Genomic DNA, 22,500 nt, shown 5'->3' on the forward strand with positions numbered 1-22,500 from the left:
TGAACCGTTACCAACCACACCAAACTTCATAATTCCATCTTCCCCAAACTTTTCATCTTTTTGAGCAAAGAAGGCACAGTTGTTTTTCATCCAAAGAAGGTGATGTGTATATGGTGGGATTGGAAGGGAGTCCTCTATTTATGAGCTCCTTCTGGAAAATCAAATGATTAATTCCAACAAGTACTGCTCCCAGTTAAACCAACTGAAACCAGCATTTGACAAAAAGTGTCTGGAATTAGTCAGTAGAAAATGCATAATCTTACATCAAGATAATACAAGACAGCATGTTTCATTGATGACCAGGCAACAACTGTTAACGGTGTGAGCGGGAAGTTCTGATTCATCTGCCATATTTACTAGACACTGCACCTTTGAATTTCTATTTATTTTGATCTTTATAAAATTCTTTTAATGAAAATCAAATTCAATTCTGTGTAAGACTGTAAAAGGCACCTGGAACAGTGCCTTCTTTGCTCAAAAAGATGAAAAGTTTGGGGAAGATGGAATTATGTTTTCTGAAAAACAGGTAGAAAGTGTTAGCGGAACAAAACAGTATGTTGCTCAATAAAGTTCTTTGTGAAAATGAAAATGGGTCTTTTATTTTTACTTGAAAACTGAAAGAATCATCTGGCCAACCCAATGGAAGAAATTAAATTGCCTTTATCCATATCCTTTTGTCTGTGGAGACATAGCTAAGCATGCTGCTCCCAGTGGCTGACTTAAAAGAACCTCAAGTACTTTCTAAAGCACGGACACAAACACTTCAAAGAATGTGAGCCAACTGAAGACTCAATCATCTGACTCAAAGCCTAAATCAGAAACTGAAAGAGATAATTCAGACTAAACCCAAATTAAATGAATTTAAGCCAAGAGTCTCACTGCGTTTCCCTGGTGACTCAGATGGCAAAGAATCTGCTTGCAATGCAGGAGACCTGGGTTCGATCCCTAGGTTGAGAAGATCCCCTGGAGGAGGACGTGGCAACCCACTCCATTATTCTTGTCTGAAGAATCCCCATGAGCAGAGGATCCTGGCGGGCTATCGTCCATAGGGTCAGAAAGATTCAGACACGACTGAGCAGCTAAGCACAACAACAAAGAATCTTACTGGCTACCTGACACTCATCATATCTCCAAGATAACAAGAGCTTCAATTATTTTAAAAATGAAAAAGTTGTACATGACCTATGATCATTTCAATTGCTATGATTTGACGATCCATGACAACAAAGCTTCGTTAAAAAATTCTAAAAGCTAACTGTCTTAAAAATTAAAATGAATATTCTGGGTATGTCACCTCATTCCATATATTTGTTTAGTGTAATTATCAATACATTGATTAATTAATTGAAATTACATTCTCAAAATTACATTTTCTAAGTTACCAATCACAAAATTTGAAACTATCCCAGTATTACCAATTATGATGGGGGAAAATATCATGTAAGCCCCCTATTTTTTCTTATGATGTTTTTAAATTTGTAAACCAATTTATAAGAATTTTAGGAAGCTGGATTCATAAGAATAGATCTACAACTAGTTAGACTAATATAATTAAACAGCTATTTCCTAAAAGAAAGGAAGAGAAAAAATAATCATAGCAAACACACAATATGGCCAAATATAATCAATTTTGTTCTCAATTGATTAAATGAGAAAATATTTTATAGTCAGTTATCCAATATTTTTGTATAATAACAGATGGTAGCTAGATTTATCATGACAATCATTTTGAAATGTTTAGAAATATCAAATCACTGTATTGTGTAACAGGAACTAACATAGTGTTGCAGGTCAATTATACCACAATAACAAATAAACAAACAGATAGAAAAAGAGATCAGATTTGTGGTTACCACAGCCAGTTGTGGGGTAGTGTAAATTGGATAAGGTAATCTAAAGGCACAAACTTCTAGTTGTAAGATAAGTAAATCCTAGGGATATAACTTACAGCATGATTAATATAATTAACAGTGCTTTATGTTATATATTAAAGTTGCTAAGAAAGTAAATCCTAAGAGTTTTCATCACTAGGGAGAAATATTCTTTTCCATTTCTTTAAGTTTATATCTGTGTGAGTGATCACTGTTCTCTAAAATTATTGTGGTCATCATTTCATGATATGTAAGTCAAATCAGTATGCTGCACACTTCAGACCTACACAGTGCTGCATGTCAATTATGACTCAATAGAGCTGGGAAGAAAATAAAAAGCATTTTAAATGTTTTAAAAATAAAATACACCATTGTTTTCTGGGTAGAGTTTATCCAATGGAATCTTTGGGACATAATGAGAATTATTCTTATGTTCAAATCTCAGAAAACTTACATGTGAAAGAATAACTCTAAGTCTTAAGAGACTGTCCAAAAAAGTTTGGGTCCAATTAAGTATACTTATTTAGTCTACAGGATACAAACTTTATAAAATGGATAAAATATAAATATATAAAATATATACCAAGAAAATATTTATTTGATCACAGAATCCTGCTCTTTTTTCAAAGAAGGATTTTTTTATGTAATTTACATTTCTTGAAACATTTTTAAATGTTAGAGCACTAAGGAGGTACAGAGCACTCCAGTTTTTCTAAATGAGGATGAACTTTATAATTTCCAAAGCAACTATAGTTCCAAAACATTGAAAAACTATATATAAATGTTAAGTGTAAAACCCATTTGAAATGTGTTTTGTTTATAGCAAATACCCTGATGTAAACAATGCATTAATATGTTCACTGTTTTTAATAACAAAAAGATTAAAATATAGAAAGTTATAACATATATGTGAAATATAGGAAAAAAATAGAAGGTTATTGCCCAATGTAAGATGTAAAGAGATAATATTTTTATAAATAAGGCCAAGTAAGATAAACAGGATTTAGCACCAAAGAAAGCAGAGAGGTGCTTGCTTTTTCCTCTTTCATTCTCTCTCATATTCACTATTTAGGTCAAACACCCCCATGAACACTCTCCCTTCATTCCCTAAAGTGAAAGCAATCACCTTTTTTTTTAATAATTATATTTATTTATCTTTATTGATTGATGATTTACAACGTAGGTTTAATTTCTGTTATACATAAACAAGAATTAACCAAAGGTGTACATATGTCCGCTCCCTCTTGAAACTCCCTCCCACCTCTTACTCTTTCCCATTCCTCTGGGTTATTACAGAGCCCCAGTTTGAGTTCACTGAGTCATACAGAAAATTTCCATTGGCTAACTATTTTACATATGTTAGTGTATATGCTTCCATGCTACTCTCTCCATTCTCATCTTCTTCCTATGCCCTGCCCTTGTCCATAAGTCTATTCTCTATGTCTGCATCTTCATTGCTTCCCTGTGAATAGGTTCATCACTATCGTCTTTATAGATCTCATATATAGGCACTAGTAAATGATATTTGTTTTTCTCTTTCTGACTTACTTCACTTTTTATATTAGGCTTTAAGTCATCCACCTCATTAGGACTGACTCAAATGTGTTCCCTTTTATGGTTGAGTAGGGACTGTGAAGAAAGCTGAGCGCCGAAGAATTGATGCTTTTGAACTGTGGTGTTGGAGAAGACTCTTGAGAGTCCCTTGGACTGCAAGGAGATCCAACCAGTCCATTCTGAAGGAGATCAGCCCTGGGATTTCTTTGGAAGGAATGATGCTAAAGCTGAAGCTCCAGTACTCTGGCCACCTCATGCGAAGAGTTGACTCATTGGAAAAGACTCTGATGCTGGGAGGGATTGGGGGCAGGAGGAGAAGGGGACGACAGAGGATGAGATGGCTGGATGGCATCACGGACTCGATGGAGGTGAGTCTGAGTGAACTCCGGGAGTTGGTGATGGACTGGGAGGCCTGGTGTGCTGCGATTCATGGGGTCGCAAAGAGTCAGACATGACTGAGAGACTGAACTGAACTGAACTGAAATGGTGATTGCAGCCATGATATTAAAAGACACTTACTCCTTGGAAGGAAAGTTATGACCAACCTAAACAGCATATTAAAAAGGAGAGACAATACTTTGCCAACAAAGGTAGGTCTAGTCAAGGATATGGATTTTCCAGTAGTCATGTATGGATGTGAGAGTTGGACTATAAAGAAAGCTGAGCACCAAAGAATTGATGCTTTTGAACTGTGGTGTGGAGAAGACTCTTGAGAGTCCCTTGGACTGCAAGGAGATCCAAACAGTCCATCCTAAAAGAGATCAGTCCTGGGTGTTCATTAGAAGGACTGATGTTGAAGTTGAAACTCCAGTACTTTGGCCACCTGATGGGAAGAGCTGACTCATTGGAAAAGACCCTGATGCTGGGAAAGATTGAGAGCAGGAGGAGAAGGGGACGACAGAGGATGAGATTGTTGGATGGTATCACCAACTTGATGGACATGGGTTTGGGTGGACTCCAGGAGTTGGTGATGGACAGGGAGGCCTGGCATGCTTCAGTTCATGGGGTCACAAAGAGTCGACATGACTGAGCGACTGAACTGAACTGAAATAAGTATTCTATTGCATATATGTACCACAGCGTCTTTATCCATTCATCTATTGATGGATATCTAGCCTCCGTCCACATCCAAGATATTGTAAACAGTGCTGCAATGAACATTAGGGTACATGTGTCTTTTTCAGTTTTGGTTTCCTTGGGGTAAATGCCTAGAAGTGGTATTGCTGGGTCTTATGATGGTTTTATTCCTAATTTTGTAAGGAACTTCCACACTGTCTTCTATAGTGACTGTATCAATTTTCCCAACAGCAGTGCAAGAGTGTTGCCTTTTCTCCACATCCTCTCCAGCACTAGTTATCTGTGGATTTTTGGATGCTGGTCATTCTGACTGGTGTGAGGTGATATCTCATTGTAGTTTTGATTTGCATTTCTCTAATAATAAGTGATGATGAGCATTTCTTCGTGTGTTTGTTAGTCTTCTGTAAGTCTTCTTTGGAAAAATGCCTATTTAGTTCTTTTGCCTGCTTTTGGATTGGATTGTTCATTTTTCTGGTATTGAGTTGTATGAGCTGCTTATATGTCTTGGAAATTAATGCTTTGTCAATTGTTTCATTTACTATTATTTTCTCCCATTCTGAAGGTTGTCTTTTCACCTTATTTATAGTTTCCTTTGCTGTGCAAAAGCAAAATGATCACTTTTAATGGAACATCTATAAGCTTTCATTTGTTTATCATACAAGGTATTTATCACATTTGATCATTATTCCTGACATCCACTCTACTAGATGAGACATCCACTCATTCAGAGTGTGACCATATGTCACTCATCCTTCTATGCCTATGTTATCCTGTTAATATATATTGATCTTAATCAACTAGACATCATTATAAAAGTTATAGATGTTACAACTAAATTTATCAGAATATCAAGTGCTGTGCTATGCGCTTTGAGAGTTAAGGCCATGATATTCTCATTCATACCCTATGTATTTATTTAAACATTTACATTTGGCATTGAAATACACTTAATTATTTAATATCTTAATTTCAGGAACTAACACTATGCTTTATAGGGTTAATTCAAAATATAGTAAAATTGTATCATTCTAAACTTTGAGCACTTTGTAAAAAAAATTGATGAAAACAAATAACTGTCCAGTTTTATTTGTAATATATAGAAAAGTCATTTTACTTTCTTTTTTGTTTGAAACTTATCATTAAGCTTTTCACACTTTTCCTGTTATTTGTGTACATTTTAATTTTCTTAGAGTAGTAATTGACTGCAATGAAACTTCTAAAAAAATTGAGGTCATTTTTCTAAAGATATATATATATATATATATATAATATTTTCATCCTCTCAGGCTTGAATTTATGCTGTGATCTGAAAAAAAGAAAAAAATATTCTATTCTTGCTGAGGTTCTTTTCTGTCTTTTTCTGTAGTTTCTATAGGGACTATGATTGGACAAGGAAATTTATGATGGCTAACAGCTTTTGGTTCTCAGTAGAGGTTGCCAGATGTCAAATTAACTGACCAGCCAACAAGGATACAGTTGCTAACTGTGGTCTGCATAAGGCCTTCTCTTTGTACAATCTGGGTAATGCTTCACACAGCATGCCAATTAGAACACCATACACTAAAACACATTAAGGCAATTAGTGCCTAACTCCTGTACTGTTTCTGTCTTTGAAACTAAGAATTTCAATGCTATGTGGCATTTGAACACTTGGCAGAAAAACAAGATCTGAAGGACTGGTATTACATTCTTCAGAGCAATACATCAATATAGTTAAGGCTATCTGAAGACTTAGATTATTATTGTATTTTCTTTCTTTTATGAGGTGCCAGACATATTTAATTAAATCATAATCAATGTTATAAATTTGACTCTTACAAACTCAGTAACTCTTTAAGAGTTTTAGTCATGTTGCTAGGAAAGGATGTGATATCATCATGTCCTTTACTCAACACAGTTCCTCTTATGATCTTAATGTTCAAATTTCATCATATATAGTACTTTCAGTATTCAAATTCTGATGCAGACTTTTAGTTTTGATTTTTTGCCCATTGTATTAACTAGAACACTAATTTTTAAAAAATGTTTAAAAAATATTCAAAAATATCTCACTATTGTGGTACAAAAATATAAATTATAAATCCTCAGGAGAACTTTTAAATGGAGAAATCATTCAAATAATGCACACAGAAATGAGTGACATGGTTGAAGGATTGATCTTACAGAAGACACATCATGACAACTGGAGAAAAGCAGATTTCATGTTGAAATTCAAAATTAGCAGTTTAAAAAATTAAAAATTCAAAAGCTACAGAAAATCTTTCAGATCAAAAAAGTCATCACTTCAGCCTATAGTACTAACTTGACATGTGAAAGAAACAACTAATTTTGCAATACGATTAGTTCTTTTCAATTAAAATAAATAAATTTATATAAAAAAGATTAGTTCTTTTGAGCTAAATGAAAATTTATCATCACGTTATGCACTTTAATATTTATTATTTTGGGAAAGTATTTTTTTAAAAGTAACTCAAATAACAGGTCCAAACGGTAAATGTAGATTTAGCTAGGGGCAAGTAAGTTTTGTGGGTAAGAACACAATTTAGTAACTGGTCTGCTCTGACATTATTTTTGTATAATAAAGATCGTCAACTGAAAGAAAAATACAAAGAGCTATTGTTTTATGATCATTTTATTTATTCTTTGAGAGCATATCCTGTGAACTGAGGCATTTATATACTGGGTTATTAGAATAAAATGGCTAATAAAAGATCTTACTACATATTGAATTAATTGCTCCTCTAATTGTTTTCTGGTTTTACTAGTAATTAAGAGCAAACAGTTCAGGTTCTCTGCATGTGGCCTGATAATTTCAACAGAGAAAGTCATACGCTTTACACTGATTTTAAAGTCAAACACATGGCAATTTCCATTTTTCATAGCAATTGTTTTCAGATATTAAGAAAATAAAGGAGAATAACTCATTTTTACTGTTTCAAGAAATATTTAAATCTGTTGTTATTTTAAAATTATTAAAGCATTGTAATTACTCATTTGTTTTGAAATTATTAAAGCATTTTAATTACTTTTATTTTGATGTTGGAACCTATATGGATGAGGAGACTTTCCTTGTCCTTCTGAATAAAAGCAAAAAAGAGAAAATGGATAGCAATCACTATATTTGTTACTGCAGAGTACTTAAAAGGATTCAGTACTAAGCACAGCCTTACAAATGAACTGTGACCTCAGTCACCAATGGTGTTTTTAGAGCAGTTATAGTAATTTGGAAAGCACTAAGTATAACTTTCTACCAAATACACTCCGACTAAAGTAGGAGAAGGAGGAAACTATGCAGAAATGTCAGCATTTTTCCATTAGCAAAAAATGAAAGCACCACACCCATTTTCATCTGAAATAGCTAGATAATTGAGGGTTGGAGATCAGCCCTGGGATTTCTTTGAGGGAATGATGCTGAAGCTGAAACTCCAGTACTCTGGCCACCTCATGAGAAGAGTTGACTCATTGGAAAAGACTCTGATGCTGGGAGGGATTGGGGGCAGGAGGAGAAGGGGACGACAGAGGATGAGATGGCTGGATGGCATCACGGACTCGATGGACGTGAGTCTGAGTAAACTCTGGGAGTTGGCGATGGACAGGGAGGCCTGGCCAGAGAAGGCAATGGCACCCCACTCCAGTACTCTTGCCTGGAAAATCCCATGGATGGAGGAGCCTGGTAGGTTGCAGTCCATGGGGTCGCTGAGAGTTGGACACTACTCAGTGACTTCACTTTCACTTTGCGCTTTCATGCATTGGAGAAGGAAATGGCAACCCACTCGTGTTCTTGCCTGGAGAATCCCAGGGACGGGCAGAGCCTGGTGGGCTGCAGTCTATGGGGTCGCACAGAGTCGGACACAACTGAAGCGACTTAGCAGCAGCAGCAGCAGCGGGGAGGCCTGGCATGCTGTGATTCATGGGGTCGCAAAGAGTCGGACACGACTGAGCGACTAAACTGAACTGAACTGAACTGAAAGGGTGCTTTCAAAAAACCTTGTCTGAGTGATTAGCTTTTGATAACTCAGCTCTCCTCAATACCCTGGGAAGGCAATGTGATTAATTCAGTGCTCTACTAACCTGAAGAAACTAGAATCCATGGTGCAGACATTTGATATTTTTGGCCCAGCTGTGCTCTGCTCTATTGAAAATATTTTTTTCTTTTTAGTTTTGGTTGTCAGACATAGTGTAAGTCTGAATAAAAATTTTTTCTGGAAAGTGAGGAAGAGATAAAACGTGAAGGACATTGTCTCCTCTGAGTTGTAGCCAGTTCAGCATGTTAGGGTTTTAGAATTGGTGTTGCTAGCTTCAAACAAACCATGATCGCTTATTTTAAGGGCCATCAGTTAATGTTGTTAAAGGGCTTCAAAGATGAAAAGCAATAAATATATAAATAAACACACCTCAGATGCTTCATATTGATTGGGGGTTGGTTTTACAGTGCAAAACTGTTGCTTTAGTGGTTGGAAAAGTGATCCAAAGTGAGTTATCATGCCTGAAGCTGAAGGCCAAGGTCATTAATTATTGCCACCTGAGCAGTGCAGCTTACAAAATAAATCTGGCCTGGCCTCAAAACCAGACCCAGAGCATGATGGAGAGTTTAGAAATATTCACAGGGAAAACCAGTGTTCAAGTGCAGCTGCAAGTTGTGAATAGAGTTAAGTTATAAAATAACTTGGTGATTTTACAATGCATCGTAAAAACTGATGTCAAACAAGTCTTGCTATATACCAACCAACTACCCAGAAATGATTTTTCCAATTTTACTCAAAGATGTTTGCTTTGATAAATCTAGGCTGTCAGAAATTTATTGTGAGAAGGTAAATTAATTAGTTGCTTACAGATAGAGATGAAAGGAGAGATAAAGCTTAAAGTCCCTGAGTGCCGTTATGAATATATGCATTCTTCCTTTCCAGACTCCCTTTGGATTCTCTTTTTACCTCTGTAGGAATATCTGGTCGTGGAGGGTCAGACACGACTGAGCGACTTCACTTTCACTTTTCACTTTCATGCATTGGAGAAGGAAATGGCAAACCACTCCAGTGTTCTTGCCTGGAGAATCCCAGGGACGGGGGAACCTGGTGGGCTGCCGTCTATGGGGTCACACAGAGTCGGACATGACTGAAGTGACTTAGCAGCAGGAATATCTTGTATTTCCCAACCATGTTGTAAATACTTATTGCAAGTTTCTTGTCAGGGTCTCTGATTTGACTGTGATCTCACAGATATTTGTTATTTGTGGGTGGGGGAAGGTGAGGACACAAGTGCCTACTCTGTTCTTGCAGTAGCCATGGGTGTCCTGTCAAATACCATGCTCCATGCCTAAGTGATTTTACAGGATGTGTCTGCATCACAAGATAATGACATCAAGTAATCATTTTAAAGGTGAGAAAAATCAAGCTAAGAAAGAATGTGTCCATAGATATTTAACAAGTAGAGCAAGGATTCAATGACACTTTCTAATCCTAAATTTTGTTTTTATATTAAATGTATAGATTTTTAAAATTAATTTTCACATTTATTTCTGTGTTAAATATTTCCAGTGATGACCTATATCACTTGGATTGCTATATTAATTGGATAGACTCAAGTCTCTTTCTCAGCTAAAAATTTATTTTGCACTAGTACATATGTCCACGCACAACATATGCTTTATGGGATTCATGCCTAGAGAAGATGTGGTCTCGATGAGAATCACTGACTTGGATGCAGGTAGAGTAGGCACTGTCGTCTAGGATATAATCTGGGGAGTCACGAAGGAACATTGCAAAGTGAGGTTTCACCAGCGGCCACAGGAATAATGGGCTCTCACAGGGGCTAGAGGCTCTTGGCTCTCGGCTTCTGTCATACATGCGGTCTCCACTGCCCAGCACTAGTCCGCTGGATCAGCAGAACTGCAGGCCCCCAAGTAAGTGCCAGTTAAAGCCCTCACTGGAGGGTCAGAGGTTATGTGGAAGTCGTTCAGTCGTGTCTAACTCTTTGCAACCCCATGGACAATGGAATTCTCCAGCCCAGAATACTGGAGCGGGTAGCCTTTCCCTTCTCCAGGGGATCGCCCCAACCCAGGGATTGAACCCAGGTCTCCGGCATTGCAGGCGGATTCTTTACCAGCTGAGCCACAAGGAGTTATGAGGTGACAGTAATATATTCACTCAGACATTCTATTATTCCCTGTCTTCAAAGGAGCAGAGGATCAGAAAAAAGTTTGCAAGTGATTGATCCAGATAATATGCCTTACAGTTTCTTTCTCACAAGAGGCTAGTACTACTTCATTATTTTAAGTTATTCTCACTGAGTTGACCGTATATAGTATGTTTTATGGAAAACTTCAGTGTGTGGTTTCTAATCTTCATGAGAAAAGTAGGATGAAATGTACAAATTTTATTTTTACTGCAAATAATGCTCACAATATGAAGATACAAACATATTAGACCATATGCTATATGCATATGAGACCATTAGCATGTATGCTAAATCAGGGGGACAGAAAATGGCTAGATGAAAACCATTCAGTCACAGAAGTACATATATTAACTGGGGGACTTATAAACAACACCAGCAACATCACCTGAATTTTTATTTGAATTCGATAGGTTTTATATTATTGGAATTTTTCAAATAAAACTGTCCTAGTTTATTTAATTTGTAACCAGGTTTGCGTGTGTGTTAAATTTCTTGTCTGACAGTGGGAAATGATCTTCTTCCTCATAAATCACTAGGAAAGGGCCAACTAATAGTAATAACCACTCTTTATAATGCATTTACCCCTACTAGAAAGTACATTATATGTATAAGCTTCCTTAATTCTTTAGTTGGCTTTTGGGGATCTCATTCTTGTTTCAAAAATCAGGAAAGTGAAGCTAGAGAAGGAACTTGCCCAAGGCCAAACAGCTCCTCAGTGGCAAAGTCAGACTTAGAACTTCTGTTAATGAAGTTTATGTTTTTAATCAGCTAGTCCACTACTTCTCTCCAACATAACTGTGAATGGGCCACTTTGTTTCTACAAAGAGTATGTTTAGAAGAACTAGAAACAGTTTGACTTTTCTACAATTTATTTACAATGACTATAGCAAACATACACCAAAAGTGCACTCTATAGTAGTTAGCACAGCACATACATGAACTAATAATCCTTATAACAACTTTGTGAAATATTATGAAATAATAAGATTATCCATTTTATGGATGAGGAAACTGAAGGCACATGAGATTAAAAGTGTGGGTCCAAGGTTACCAAGCTATTAAGAAGAAAACTGGAATTTAGATTGAGAGACTAATTCTAAGTGACACTCTTGTACCTTCCCAGCTAGGTGCTCAGGGGACAAGAGTGAAGATGCAGTACAGGCATAGATTTTACCCAACTGAATATGCGTGGTTGATAAACCGATCAGTCTCACCAGGTAGGAAATGAGATGACCCCTTCGTACTCCACTCCATTCCCTCTATTTCCTTCTGGCAAAGGGGATGCCTGAATAAAAAATACTATAATTTCTAGATCTCATTAGGTGATAATATATTGTTTCTGAACATACAAGTTAGTGTCTCTTCTTGAGATTTCTACAGCAAATAATGCTTAAATATGAGAACAAACCAAAAGTGCTGACAGTAAATATATGCCATTGTTGTGGCCAAATATAAACTTCTTGCAATGTGTTACCAGAAATGAGAATGAGCCATAAGCAGGGCTTCCTGGGGGCCCCAGTGGTAAAGAAACCACCTGCCAGTGCAGGAGACGTACAGGACACTAGTTCAGTCCCTGGGTCAGGAAGATCCCCTGGAGGAGGGCATGGCAACCCACTCCAGTATTCTTTCCTAGAGAATCCCATGGACAGAGGGCCCTGGCAGGCTACAGTCCATTGGGTCACACAGAGTTGGAAGCCTCTGAACACACGCATGTGATAAGCAGGTAAGAAAAGGAATAAACTGCAGTTCAGGTGCAATGAACTTAGCTCCTATGTACCCCTATCCATAAACAGCATCCAGGTGGCAGACATAGGAACTGAATTAGATCAGCTAACTTTCATGGGCTGCCTATATCATTCACTTAATTTCATAAAGCAGCTAACTTTTAAAATCTAAGCAGCATGTGTGTGTGCAGTTGCTGGCTCTTTGCGACCTTACAGATTGTAGCCCGACAGGCTCCTCTGCCCATGGAATTTTCCCAGCAACAATACAGGAGCAGATTGCCATTTCCTCATCCAGGGTATCTTCCCTACCCAGGAATCAAACACTACATCTCCTGCATTGCAGGTGGATTCTTTACTGCTGAGCCACTGGAGAAGCCTATAAGACATGCATATGACCCTGCAAATTTGTTGGTAATTTTTTCTATTATACACACATGTGTAAATCTTAAAAATATTTTAAGTTCATCACCCAAAATGATTGCACATAGCATCAGTCGCATTTGCGACTCTGAATTAAAAATTAGAGATGCTTTGAAGAATTGCTCAAGGCTGAGAGAGAGAACCTTAGAAGAAAGAAGGTAAAATAAGTCTTACATGTGCTGGAGAGGGTCCCATACGAATGGGGTGAAAAGGAGAGTTAAAAGGTCTGGAGTAGCTAAACGCCATAAAAAACAGTGTCTCCCAATTTCATGGAGCCAAAATAGATGCACACTATTTAGTTAGAAGGTTGACACAGTTCCCAGGGGTAAAACCAAGGGAGAGAGGGAAACACATTTTATTCCATATATATCTGAGTTATCTTTTTGACAAGGAACATGAGGGGAAAATACTCATGTATTACTTGGTTTCATAGCAAACAACAATCACAACTAGCTAATAATAAATTGACTTGATTAGAAAATAGACATTTCTAACTGATGTTGTCTACAAGACAAGTTTAACTACTGTGATATCAAACAAAATAGACAAGCGGCATAGAGAATACCTATTACTTCAGCTATTTTGGGTGGCTTCCTCCCTAGGATTGCTGGGGTCAATGGGATTCTGCTGCAAGTGTCAAGGGTGGTCAGAGGCACCTGCCAATTAGAAGCCAAGGTTTCTTTAGGATGTCTTACTAAAGGATCAGTCTCCTCTTTTATCTTCCCAGGAGACTGGATTCATATAAGGCACAGATATATGGCTTGTACTTCTGACAGAACACTCAACTCCTTTCTCACTTGCATATTCTTTTTTTTTTTTTTTAATGTTTTCTTAGAAATTCTTACCAGTTTATATTTTTCAGGGGCAAGGCAAAATCTATTTTTGTTTACAATCATAGTAACTGTAGAAATAAAACTTAAAAGTAGGTATTTTATTATGAAAAACAGAATTAGATTTAATACATATTTAAAAATAAATCAGGGGTTTGAGGTCTAGGATATAGTGATGTAAGTAAGAATTCTCTGCAAGGATTTTAGCTATAAAGAAACACTTCTATATTTTGATTTGAGCTTCTACTATGTGACTCATTCTAACTCCAGATTACAAATTTATAAAATTGTAAAACTGAGCAATGATAAATTCTCTAAGGAAAACATAATAGGCAGATGTCCCTATCTGGTAATATTTTATTCAGGACAAATGAATGGAACAATTATTACTGCAAAGTAACTTTTATGCATTGGAGAAGGAAATGGCAAACCACTCCAGTGTTCTTGCCTGGAGAATCCCAGGGATGGGGGAGCCTGGTGGGCTGCCGTCTATGGGGTCACACAGAATCGGACACAACTGAAGTGACTTAGCAGCAGCAGCAGCAAGTGATGTTTAGTCAAACTCCAGGTAGAAACTTTTGCAAATTCACATATGATTAAATAGTCTAAGGAGATGTTTGTAAGTCATTTAGATTAACAAGGGACATTTTAAAGGTCTGGCAGTAGGGAGTAGCGAGTCAGCAGTTCAAGAGGATCCTCTAAAGGAAAGTTGTATTTCCTGGGCTTTCAAATAGGCTAAGCAAAATACATTCTTGTTTAGCCTTGCACTAGAGGAATACCACTATTAATTATGCAAACATTTTTCAATGTAAAAGAATTTGAGAATGACTCAGCAAGAGATTTCAAAACCAAATACTTCTACTTGCTTATCGAACATGTTCTTTCCAGAACTGTTCTCTGTTCTATGACCTGGGGTGAGAAGATTGAGATCTATGGAGGAGAGGTTCCATCACTGTAGCGGCTTTTGAGAAAACCCCAGTTTTGCCAGGAACATGGACTCATTCAGTTCTACCCAATCCTCCCATCATTTTTACTCTAAATTGGAAGTAATTGATAGCTCTTCTAAGTTTAGTCTCTAATTTTTCTTTAATAAGCATAAAACAGAGTCCAATCTCCTAACCAAAGACTGGGTCTACCTGTCAAAAGTGTGTGTGTGTATGTGTGGGCGCGCGCACATGGGTGTGGTTATCTTCGTATTTTCCCCTAGAGAAGCGTGTATGTTGATGGTAACTCAGAAAAGGGGGGACATTTAAATCTTAAGATTTAAAGGCAACAGATTTTTTACAAATCCCTGAGAAAGTAATAGTTCAAGATTTAGTTGGAGAAGGGAAGGCTCCCAATCATGAGTCCTTCGGAAATTTGGGGAAGTCTTCTCACCTATTTTGGAAACTACTTGCAGATGTAGGGATTGCTCACAACAGGCGCTTTGCAGAGATTTCCTCTGATTTTTTTTCTCCCCAGTTTCCCACAGCCTGTGTTTGTCCTATGTCTGCTAGGCTGACATGTGGTTTACCTCGCTAATCCTGCTGCCAGGTTTTACACACTCTCCTCCGAAGTAAAACTTAAGCCAGAGGATACTGAGCAACTCTGGGCATGGGCGCCAGAGCTGTCACAGAAAATTTGCTTCCCAAGTGTTCCTTCCAACTTCCCTTCCTGAGCCCGCGTGAGCCACAGCGCAGCCCTTGGCTAAGTCTTCGCGTTTCCTGCTGCTGCAATCTGTAACTGGATTTTGGATTTTTTTTTTTTTTTTAACTGCAGTTCTGAGGATCTCAGTTCTTAGGAAAACTTTGCTGGCTGTGGGACTTTGAAAGCAGTTAGTTTCTTTACCTCGGTCGCGGAGGCCCATTTTTCCTCCCCTCGGGCTGTACCCAGGCAAAAGCGGCAAAGGGGAGACGCAAACTGCTTGTGTTGGGGAGGAAGTGGAGGTTTGAGCCAAGTTGTCAGCATCCCTGGCCCACCCCCGGTCTGGCGCTCTCGGCTGGCACGTACATCATCTATTAACTGCTGTTCGTGGACGCAGTGCATGATATATTCATTTTTATCTTTAGTAAATTACAAATGGAATTCTCGGCGCTCTCGTGTCTGTCTGCTCCTACGGGGCTACCGAAAGGAGGCGGAGAGGAGGCTGTGGCCCGGATCCTGACCCTGATTGTATGAATAAGTAAGCAGGATGCAAGTGATTGGGTTAGATGCTGTGAAGATTTTTTTTTTTTTTTTTTCAAGTTAGGAAGAGGGTAAAGAGACAGCCGGGGGGTGGGGGGGAGACAAACAGTGCATCCCCAAATCCTCCCACTTAGCTCTTCTCGCAGTCTTGCTTTGCTGCTTCTGCGGCTTTTAAGGTCTGGCGGCAAAGGAATGCTCCCCACCCGCGACCGCGGTTCCCACTTTCAGCTCAGACGCGCTGATGTGAAGACTGGTCTTGTCCTTCCAGAGCGGCACCGTGTCCGGGTGCGGGGTGCACGCGGGATCTGAGCCCGAGAACCTGAGCCTGGGGCAGCCGAGCCGTTGAGTAGCTGAAAGGACGGCCGCCGGGAGACAGCCTGGCCGCGCGCCCGCCCGGACCCGCTCCCTACCTGCCCCCGCCCGCCACCTCGCCCGCGCCGGGGGACAGGTCGCCCTGCCCTCTCTCCGCCCGGCGGCGCCCCATGTCCCCGGACACCTGAGCGCCAGCCGCGCCGAGGAGCCTTCCGCGGGGACAGGAACCGGTGCCCTTCCTCGAGAGGAAGATGGGGCTGGAGCGGCTTTCCCCGGGGATGCTCGCGTGGCTGGCGGCCACGGGGGCTGTCCTCTGCGCGGAACTAGGGGTCTGCGCCGGCCTCGACTATGAATACACTTTCGGTGGCTACGGAGAGGATGAGGCGGAGACGCTGGACTACAAGGACCCGTGCAAAGCCGGTGAGTGCCCTCTCGGGGCAGGACGGCGGGGGCAAGGCTGGCGCTGGGAGGGCGCCGGGTCTCACCTGTCTCCTTCCCACCCCCTCCCCACCCGGAGGGGCCGCGCGGCCCCCGCAGCCGCAGCTCTGCGCCGGCGGGACCGGGTGCGGAGCGCGGTCTCCAAGTTTGGAACCTCCGGTAGTTCCGCCGCCCCAACCCCCGCCCCGGCGCGGCGTGACGAGCTGCGGACGCAGCCGCTAGGGCTCCGAGCCCGGCGCCTGCGGCCCTGCGCTCCGCGGGCGGCGCCGCCCTGGTGCCCGGGCGGGCGGGCTTAGAGTCGGGACACCTTCGCCCCCTCTCGGCCAGGGTCCTGTGGGCGTTCCAGGCACCGAAGGCATGGGATGCCCTCGAAAGCTCCCGAGCTGGATGGATTTAAGCGCGCATTTGCCCATTCAGGAAACCTTAAAAACACTTCCAAGTTGCCGTCCCATTCAAGCTTGTTTCGCTCTCCCTCAATCCGGGTCCTGCGGTGGGACGCGGACCCTCCGCCCGGCCCTCCTCCCGCAGCCTGAAGTCTGAGACACACGCCCTGTTTCCGGGCCCTGATCTGCTGAGTTGAGGCCGAGGTGACCAGGGGTTGGTGGACCGGCCATTCTCTTGCGAGGAAAGTGGTCACGAGGTTGCTGGGCCCGATTCGGGGAGAGTCTGTGAGCAGAAAGCACGTTTTGCCCCATCTCAAGAGGAAGGGGGAGGCAAAATCCCCAAAGTAGATTCTGTGAGGGTGGTCTGCATGTGACTCCACACCTCTTTTGACCTCTCTTGAGCCTGAAGTTAAGAAAGATGTATGCAAATGAAGGAAAATGCTGGAAATTCTCTTGTTAATTTGCACCTTTGATGACACATTGTTCTAACAAGGAGACTATGTGAATGACAAGCAGTATATGGGTTCAGGTTATCAGATCTTTCGCAGTTCACTCTTACTTCACGTACTTCTTCAAAACTTGGAGTAGCTTAGCAGAAACATGTCAGTCTGGAATTCCGAGTTCTGATTTAATTCAATTTTGCTTATGTTTCCTCATCACCTTTAACCCTCAGCCTATCCCACCAGAAGTTTCCTGGGCCTTCCTTGATGGTTTAGAGGACCAAGACACCTTTCGGCTGTGGTGGATTGCTAGAGGCTGGGCTGCCAGAACTCAGTACTATACATCTCCCTAAACCTACCTTTTATTGAGAAATTTGTTTTGAATAATGTTTGCGACTGGGTGAAAATTGAAAATTTTCTTGTTTTAGGTAAGGGAAAAATGAAGTATATTATTTCTCAAATGTGTCTAGGAAAACATCTATTCGCTGATGCTCTGTTGTGTGAAAGATTCAACCAACTATCAGTATTAGATGGTCTGATTTCAAGAAAATAAATATAGTTTTCTCTGCATGTTAAAGTAAAAGCTTATGCTTTCAAAAATCATGAACTTAAAATATGAATATGCTGCTGCTGCTAAGTCTCTTCAGTCATGTCTGACTCTGTGCGACCCCATAGAGGGCAGCCCACCAGGCTCCTCTGTCCCTGGGATTCTCCAGGCAAGAACACTGGAGTGGGTTGCCATTTCCTTCTCCAAAATATGAATATAACACATGTCAAAAGTTAGCTAATTCATTTTCAGAAGTTCCATTGTTTCACACTTAACTTTAGAAATTGCTCAGAAGTCTGTGAACCTGTTATTTTTGTCTAAAGAGTGTTTGAAGTTTTACAATTTACTTATACTAAGTGTATTGAAACACATCTCAAGCATAAATGTCCATTTTCCTCAGCACATAAACATTCAGACAAGAAAAAAAAAAAAAAACTCTAAGAGTATTTACTTTTATTTTTCCTTTACTGTTGCTGTTCAGTTGCTAAGTCGCGTCCAACTCTTTGCGACCACTTGGACTGCAGCATGCCTGACTTCCCTTTTCTTCACTGTCTTCTGGAGTTTGCTCAAACTCATGTCTACTGAGTCGATAATGCCATCCAGTCATCTCATCCTCTCTTGCCCCCTTCTCCTCCTGCCTTCAATCTTTCCCAGCATCAGGGTCTTTTCCAGTGAGTTGGGCTCTTTGCATCAGGTGGCCAAAGTACTGGAGTGTTAGCTTCAGCATCACTCCTTCCAATGAATATTCAGGGTTGAGACTCACTGTTTTGAGCTCCTTGGAGTCCAAGGGACTCAAGAGTCTTTTCCAGCACCATAACTCGAAAGCAACAATTCTTCTGTGCTCAGCCTTCTCTATGGTCCAACTCTCACATTTGTACATGACTACTGGAAAAACCATAGCTTAGCCTCTACAGACCTTTTTCTGCAAAGTGATGTCTCTGCTTTTTAATACACTCCCCAAGTTTGTCATAGTTTTCCTTTCCAGGAGCAAGTATTTTAAATTTCATGGCTGCAGTCAGTGTTTGCAGTGATTTTGGAGCCTAAGAAAATAAAATTTGTCACTGTTTCCACTTTTTCACCATCTATTAGCCAGGGAGTGATGAGACCGGTTGCCGTGATCTTATTTCTCTGAGTATTTAGTTTTAGGCCAGCTTTTTCACTCTCTTCTTTCACCCTCAGCAAGATGCTCTTTAGTTCCTCTTCACTTTGTTCCATTAGAGTGGTATCATCTGCATATCTGAGGTTGTTGGTATTTCTCCTGGCAATCTTAATTCCAGTTTGTGAGTCATCCAGCCTGTCATTTTGCATGAGGTACTCTGCATATAAGTTAAATAAGCAGGGTCACAATATACAGCCTTGACATACTCCTTTCCCAATTTGAACCAATCCATTGTTCCTTTACTAATCATTTGTTTTTGAACAGAGCTGTTGAAGATAAAACAACAATAAAACCAAATTTGAATGGGTTATGATTCTAACTTTATCTTTCCCTATTTTTGTGTACAAGAGGTAAACCTATACATGTGTGCAGTAAAAGAGGAATAAGAATGGTCCAAGTGGAAGACCGAGAAGCACAGCCACAATCTGAGATCACTTTTAAATGATTATTGTTGCTTTTTTAACTTGGTGAAGTGAAAGGCTTTAATTTACTATCTTGGCTAAAGTGTACCAAAATCTTGGTGCCACCTTTTGGTACTATATAAGAGAAATAAAAGTAATAACAGGGAATATTCACAGTACATTGAAATCCCAGTCAAAGAAGGCCACTAAAATAAGAAAGATGAAGACAAATATGTGAAAGATAACCAAAAAGCAAGAGGGGATGCTCTCCAGATTCCAGGGTACCTTTGATCTGCCCTTCCCCAAGAGGTGAGTGGAGATTATGGCCTACTGAAAAAAGTGCCCTTCTCTTTAGAAAGAAACAAGGGTCCTAAGTTTCATGAAACTATATGGTGGTTTGATGTCATAGTGATAGCATAGCTTTATAGTTTCAGAGCATTTGCGTACATTATTTCAGCTCAATACAACACTCCAAATGGTGGAATTTGTTAATGCCACCATTACCCAGATAGAAAAACAGATGCTCCATGAAGTCAAACAATTTGTTAAGATTACCCAAAACTTGATTTCAAGCCTCCTGGCTGTAAAGTTCACTTGTTTTAAACAATTACACTCCATTCTTAATTGGCCTTTTGGAGAACTTCCTTGAAATGCGAAGAGTAGAAGTTTGTCCAGGTTTATCTGAGTCTAGACTAGTAGAAATGCATTTGCTTTATCTGATATTAATGAAATGACTAAGAACATAGTTTCACTTTGCTAAATATAGTGAGAATATAAAGTCCTTGAGGTTAGAGATCACAACTAATTTTTAATGTTTATCACAGGAATGGATTAACATTGTTAGATATCTGGAAAGTTCTCAATACCTCCTCATATCTATAGACTATTAATATTGATCTTCATCCCTCATCTACATCTCATTCTAACAAATCAAGTGTTTTCCAAGAAGAAATATTCTTCACTATAACTTGTTAGAGTTGTGCCATTCTTAGTATATTTGTGAAGCAATATAACTTGTATACCTTTCAGAACTCTGATTTCAAGTTCATGAAACTACAGGACAGAAAGGAAGACTTTTGTTAATTTAACTTTGATTTAGAAATATATTTTTTATATAAGTGAAAATAGATAGGGGCTTACCTGGTGACTCAGTGGTAAAGAATCCGCCTGCCAATGCAGGAAAAACTCGTTTGATCCCTGGATCTGGAAGATCCCCAGGAGAAGTAAATGGCAACACACTCTGGCATTCTTGCCTGGGAAATCCCATAGATAGAGGAGGCTACAGTCCATGGGGTCCCAAAAGGGTTGAACTCGACAAAGGGGCTAAATAACAACATAAGTAGGTAAGTCAGTGTAGCACAGCCTCAGATGTATTTGTATAGCCAAATCTATTAGTCCATAAAATAGATAATTCACCTCTCTATATAAACAGACACAAAGATGCAGATAATTCAAAAGAATGTCTATCTTGCACATTAAGATGTCAGCACAATATATAGTCATCTGAATTTGCAATCAGATTTATCTTACTTTCTCTAGTTCAGAAGGATCCTGAGAGATGCTGGAAAGCTGATCCTGCAGGAAGTCATTCCAGAACAGAGACTAAGGTGTCCTGTTTCATTGTGCTGTACCAATACGTGTTAATCTGAGTGTCTGTGAATATCTGTGAAGAGTCTGGGCAAATCTGGGGTGCAAATTAATCTCTCGTATTTGTCTAAAGATTAGCTGAAAAAGATTACGTGCGAAACCAACTCTGTATTCTCTCTCTATCCTCTTCCTTCCTTCCTTCCTCCCTCCCTCCCTCCCTCCCTCCCTCCCCTACCCCCTCCATCCTTTCCTCCCTTTTCTCTTTTTGTATTTAAGGACATGTCAGGAAATCACAGACAATTGAAAATATAATATCTAAAGAGGGAGACTGAAGAAATTAGAATTTTGAATGATGAGTGGAAGCTGATAAGACTAATTAGCAAGAATATCTTTATCCTCTTAAACAAATGTGAATACTCTGAAAATGAGACTTTCCTACCTTTAATCTGAGTAAATGGTTTCTTTTTCTTGAAAAAATCTGAGCATGATTAAAGGTCAGTGACTTGCAAGGTTGAATTTGTCCTTAGAGTGGCTTGTTTATTAGAAATAGGCTTTTGGCATTGTAAAGGGTTATTCTTTTTTGCTTTTCTTCATAACCAGTGTTCTAGTATACTAATTCTAAGGGAAATTTTCATAAATTTATCATCTCTCAGTAAGATCTTATCACTTTTTTGGCTCTCAGTATTATACTTTCCAGCTTCCTTGGCAGCCTCCTAAGTATGGCATTTTAGAATTTGATGTTCAACTCTATGCCTTAATGTAATATTAAATATCCAAACATGTATTTATTGCTTGGCATCACTTTAGGTGGCCAAACTCTCATGTTAAAAATGCATTTTATAGAGCTGCTTCTCTTAAACAGTCTCTTCTGTTTTGGTTTTCATTCCTCAGGTCTTGATTTTTTTTTCTCCTCCTGCCTCTGCTGCCCACTGAAAAATGATCAAAATACAGTGTTTGCAAAAGGGATGGATAAGAATTCTATGTAGTAGAATTCTATTCATCATTGGCCAGTAGTAGTTCTTTAGCCCTTGTCCTGAGGGCCACACTGATTTCTTATTTCCTTTTTCTTTTGGTCTACCAATGGCAGTTACTGATACTAGTTAGGAATAAGAGAGATTGTTTTTTTCTTAAATATGTCCTCTCAGACTAATACAGCTCTAAAGTTCCTTTTTGTTTGCTTTTTACAGTCTCCTGAGATCTTCCCACTTTTTATGTCTGAAGAAGGTAGTGTGCTTTGCAAATTTAAAATTTAACTTGCATCCATTCTCTGAGGTAGTTTGTGTAATAATTCATGGAACCTTTATGGTTTCCATTCAAGCAGATGCTCTTTGAGACTTGCTTTCTCTCTTTGGGCCTCCTTAGCCCATAGTGGAATATTTAAAAGTGTGTAAGGTCCATAACTTTTACTCTTGCCCTCATA

At 39.5% G+C, this 22,500-nt stretch overlaps 1 protein-coding gene across 1 annotated transcript in view; it reads left to right on the plus strand.

Moving 5' to 3' along the window:
* The first annotated feature begins 15,912 nt into the window (after positions 1-15,912).
* Positions 15,913-22,500, plus strand: part of TLL1 (tolloid like 1) — a 317,935-nt gene continuing 311,347 nt past the window's right edge. The window contains exon 1 of the mRNA XM_040251329.1: positions 15,913-16,545. Within this exon, the coding sequence (XP_040107263.1) occupies positions 16,377-16,545 (169 nt within the window). The 5' untranslated portion in view covers positions 15,913-16,376. The remainder of the gene's footprint in view (positions 16,546-22,500) is intronic.

This window comes from Oryx dammah, unplaced genomic scaffold, assembly GCF_014754425.2.
Source record: "Oryx dammah isolate SB20612 unplaced genomic scaffold, SCBI_Odam_1.1 HiC_scaffold_12, whole genome shotgun sequence".
NCBI lineage: Eukaryota > Metazoa > Chordata > Mammalia > Artiodactyla > Bovidae > Oryx > Oryx dammah.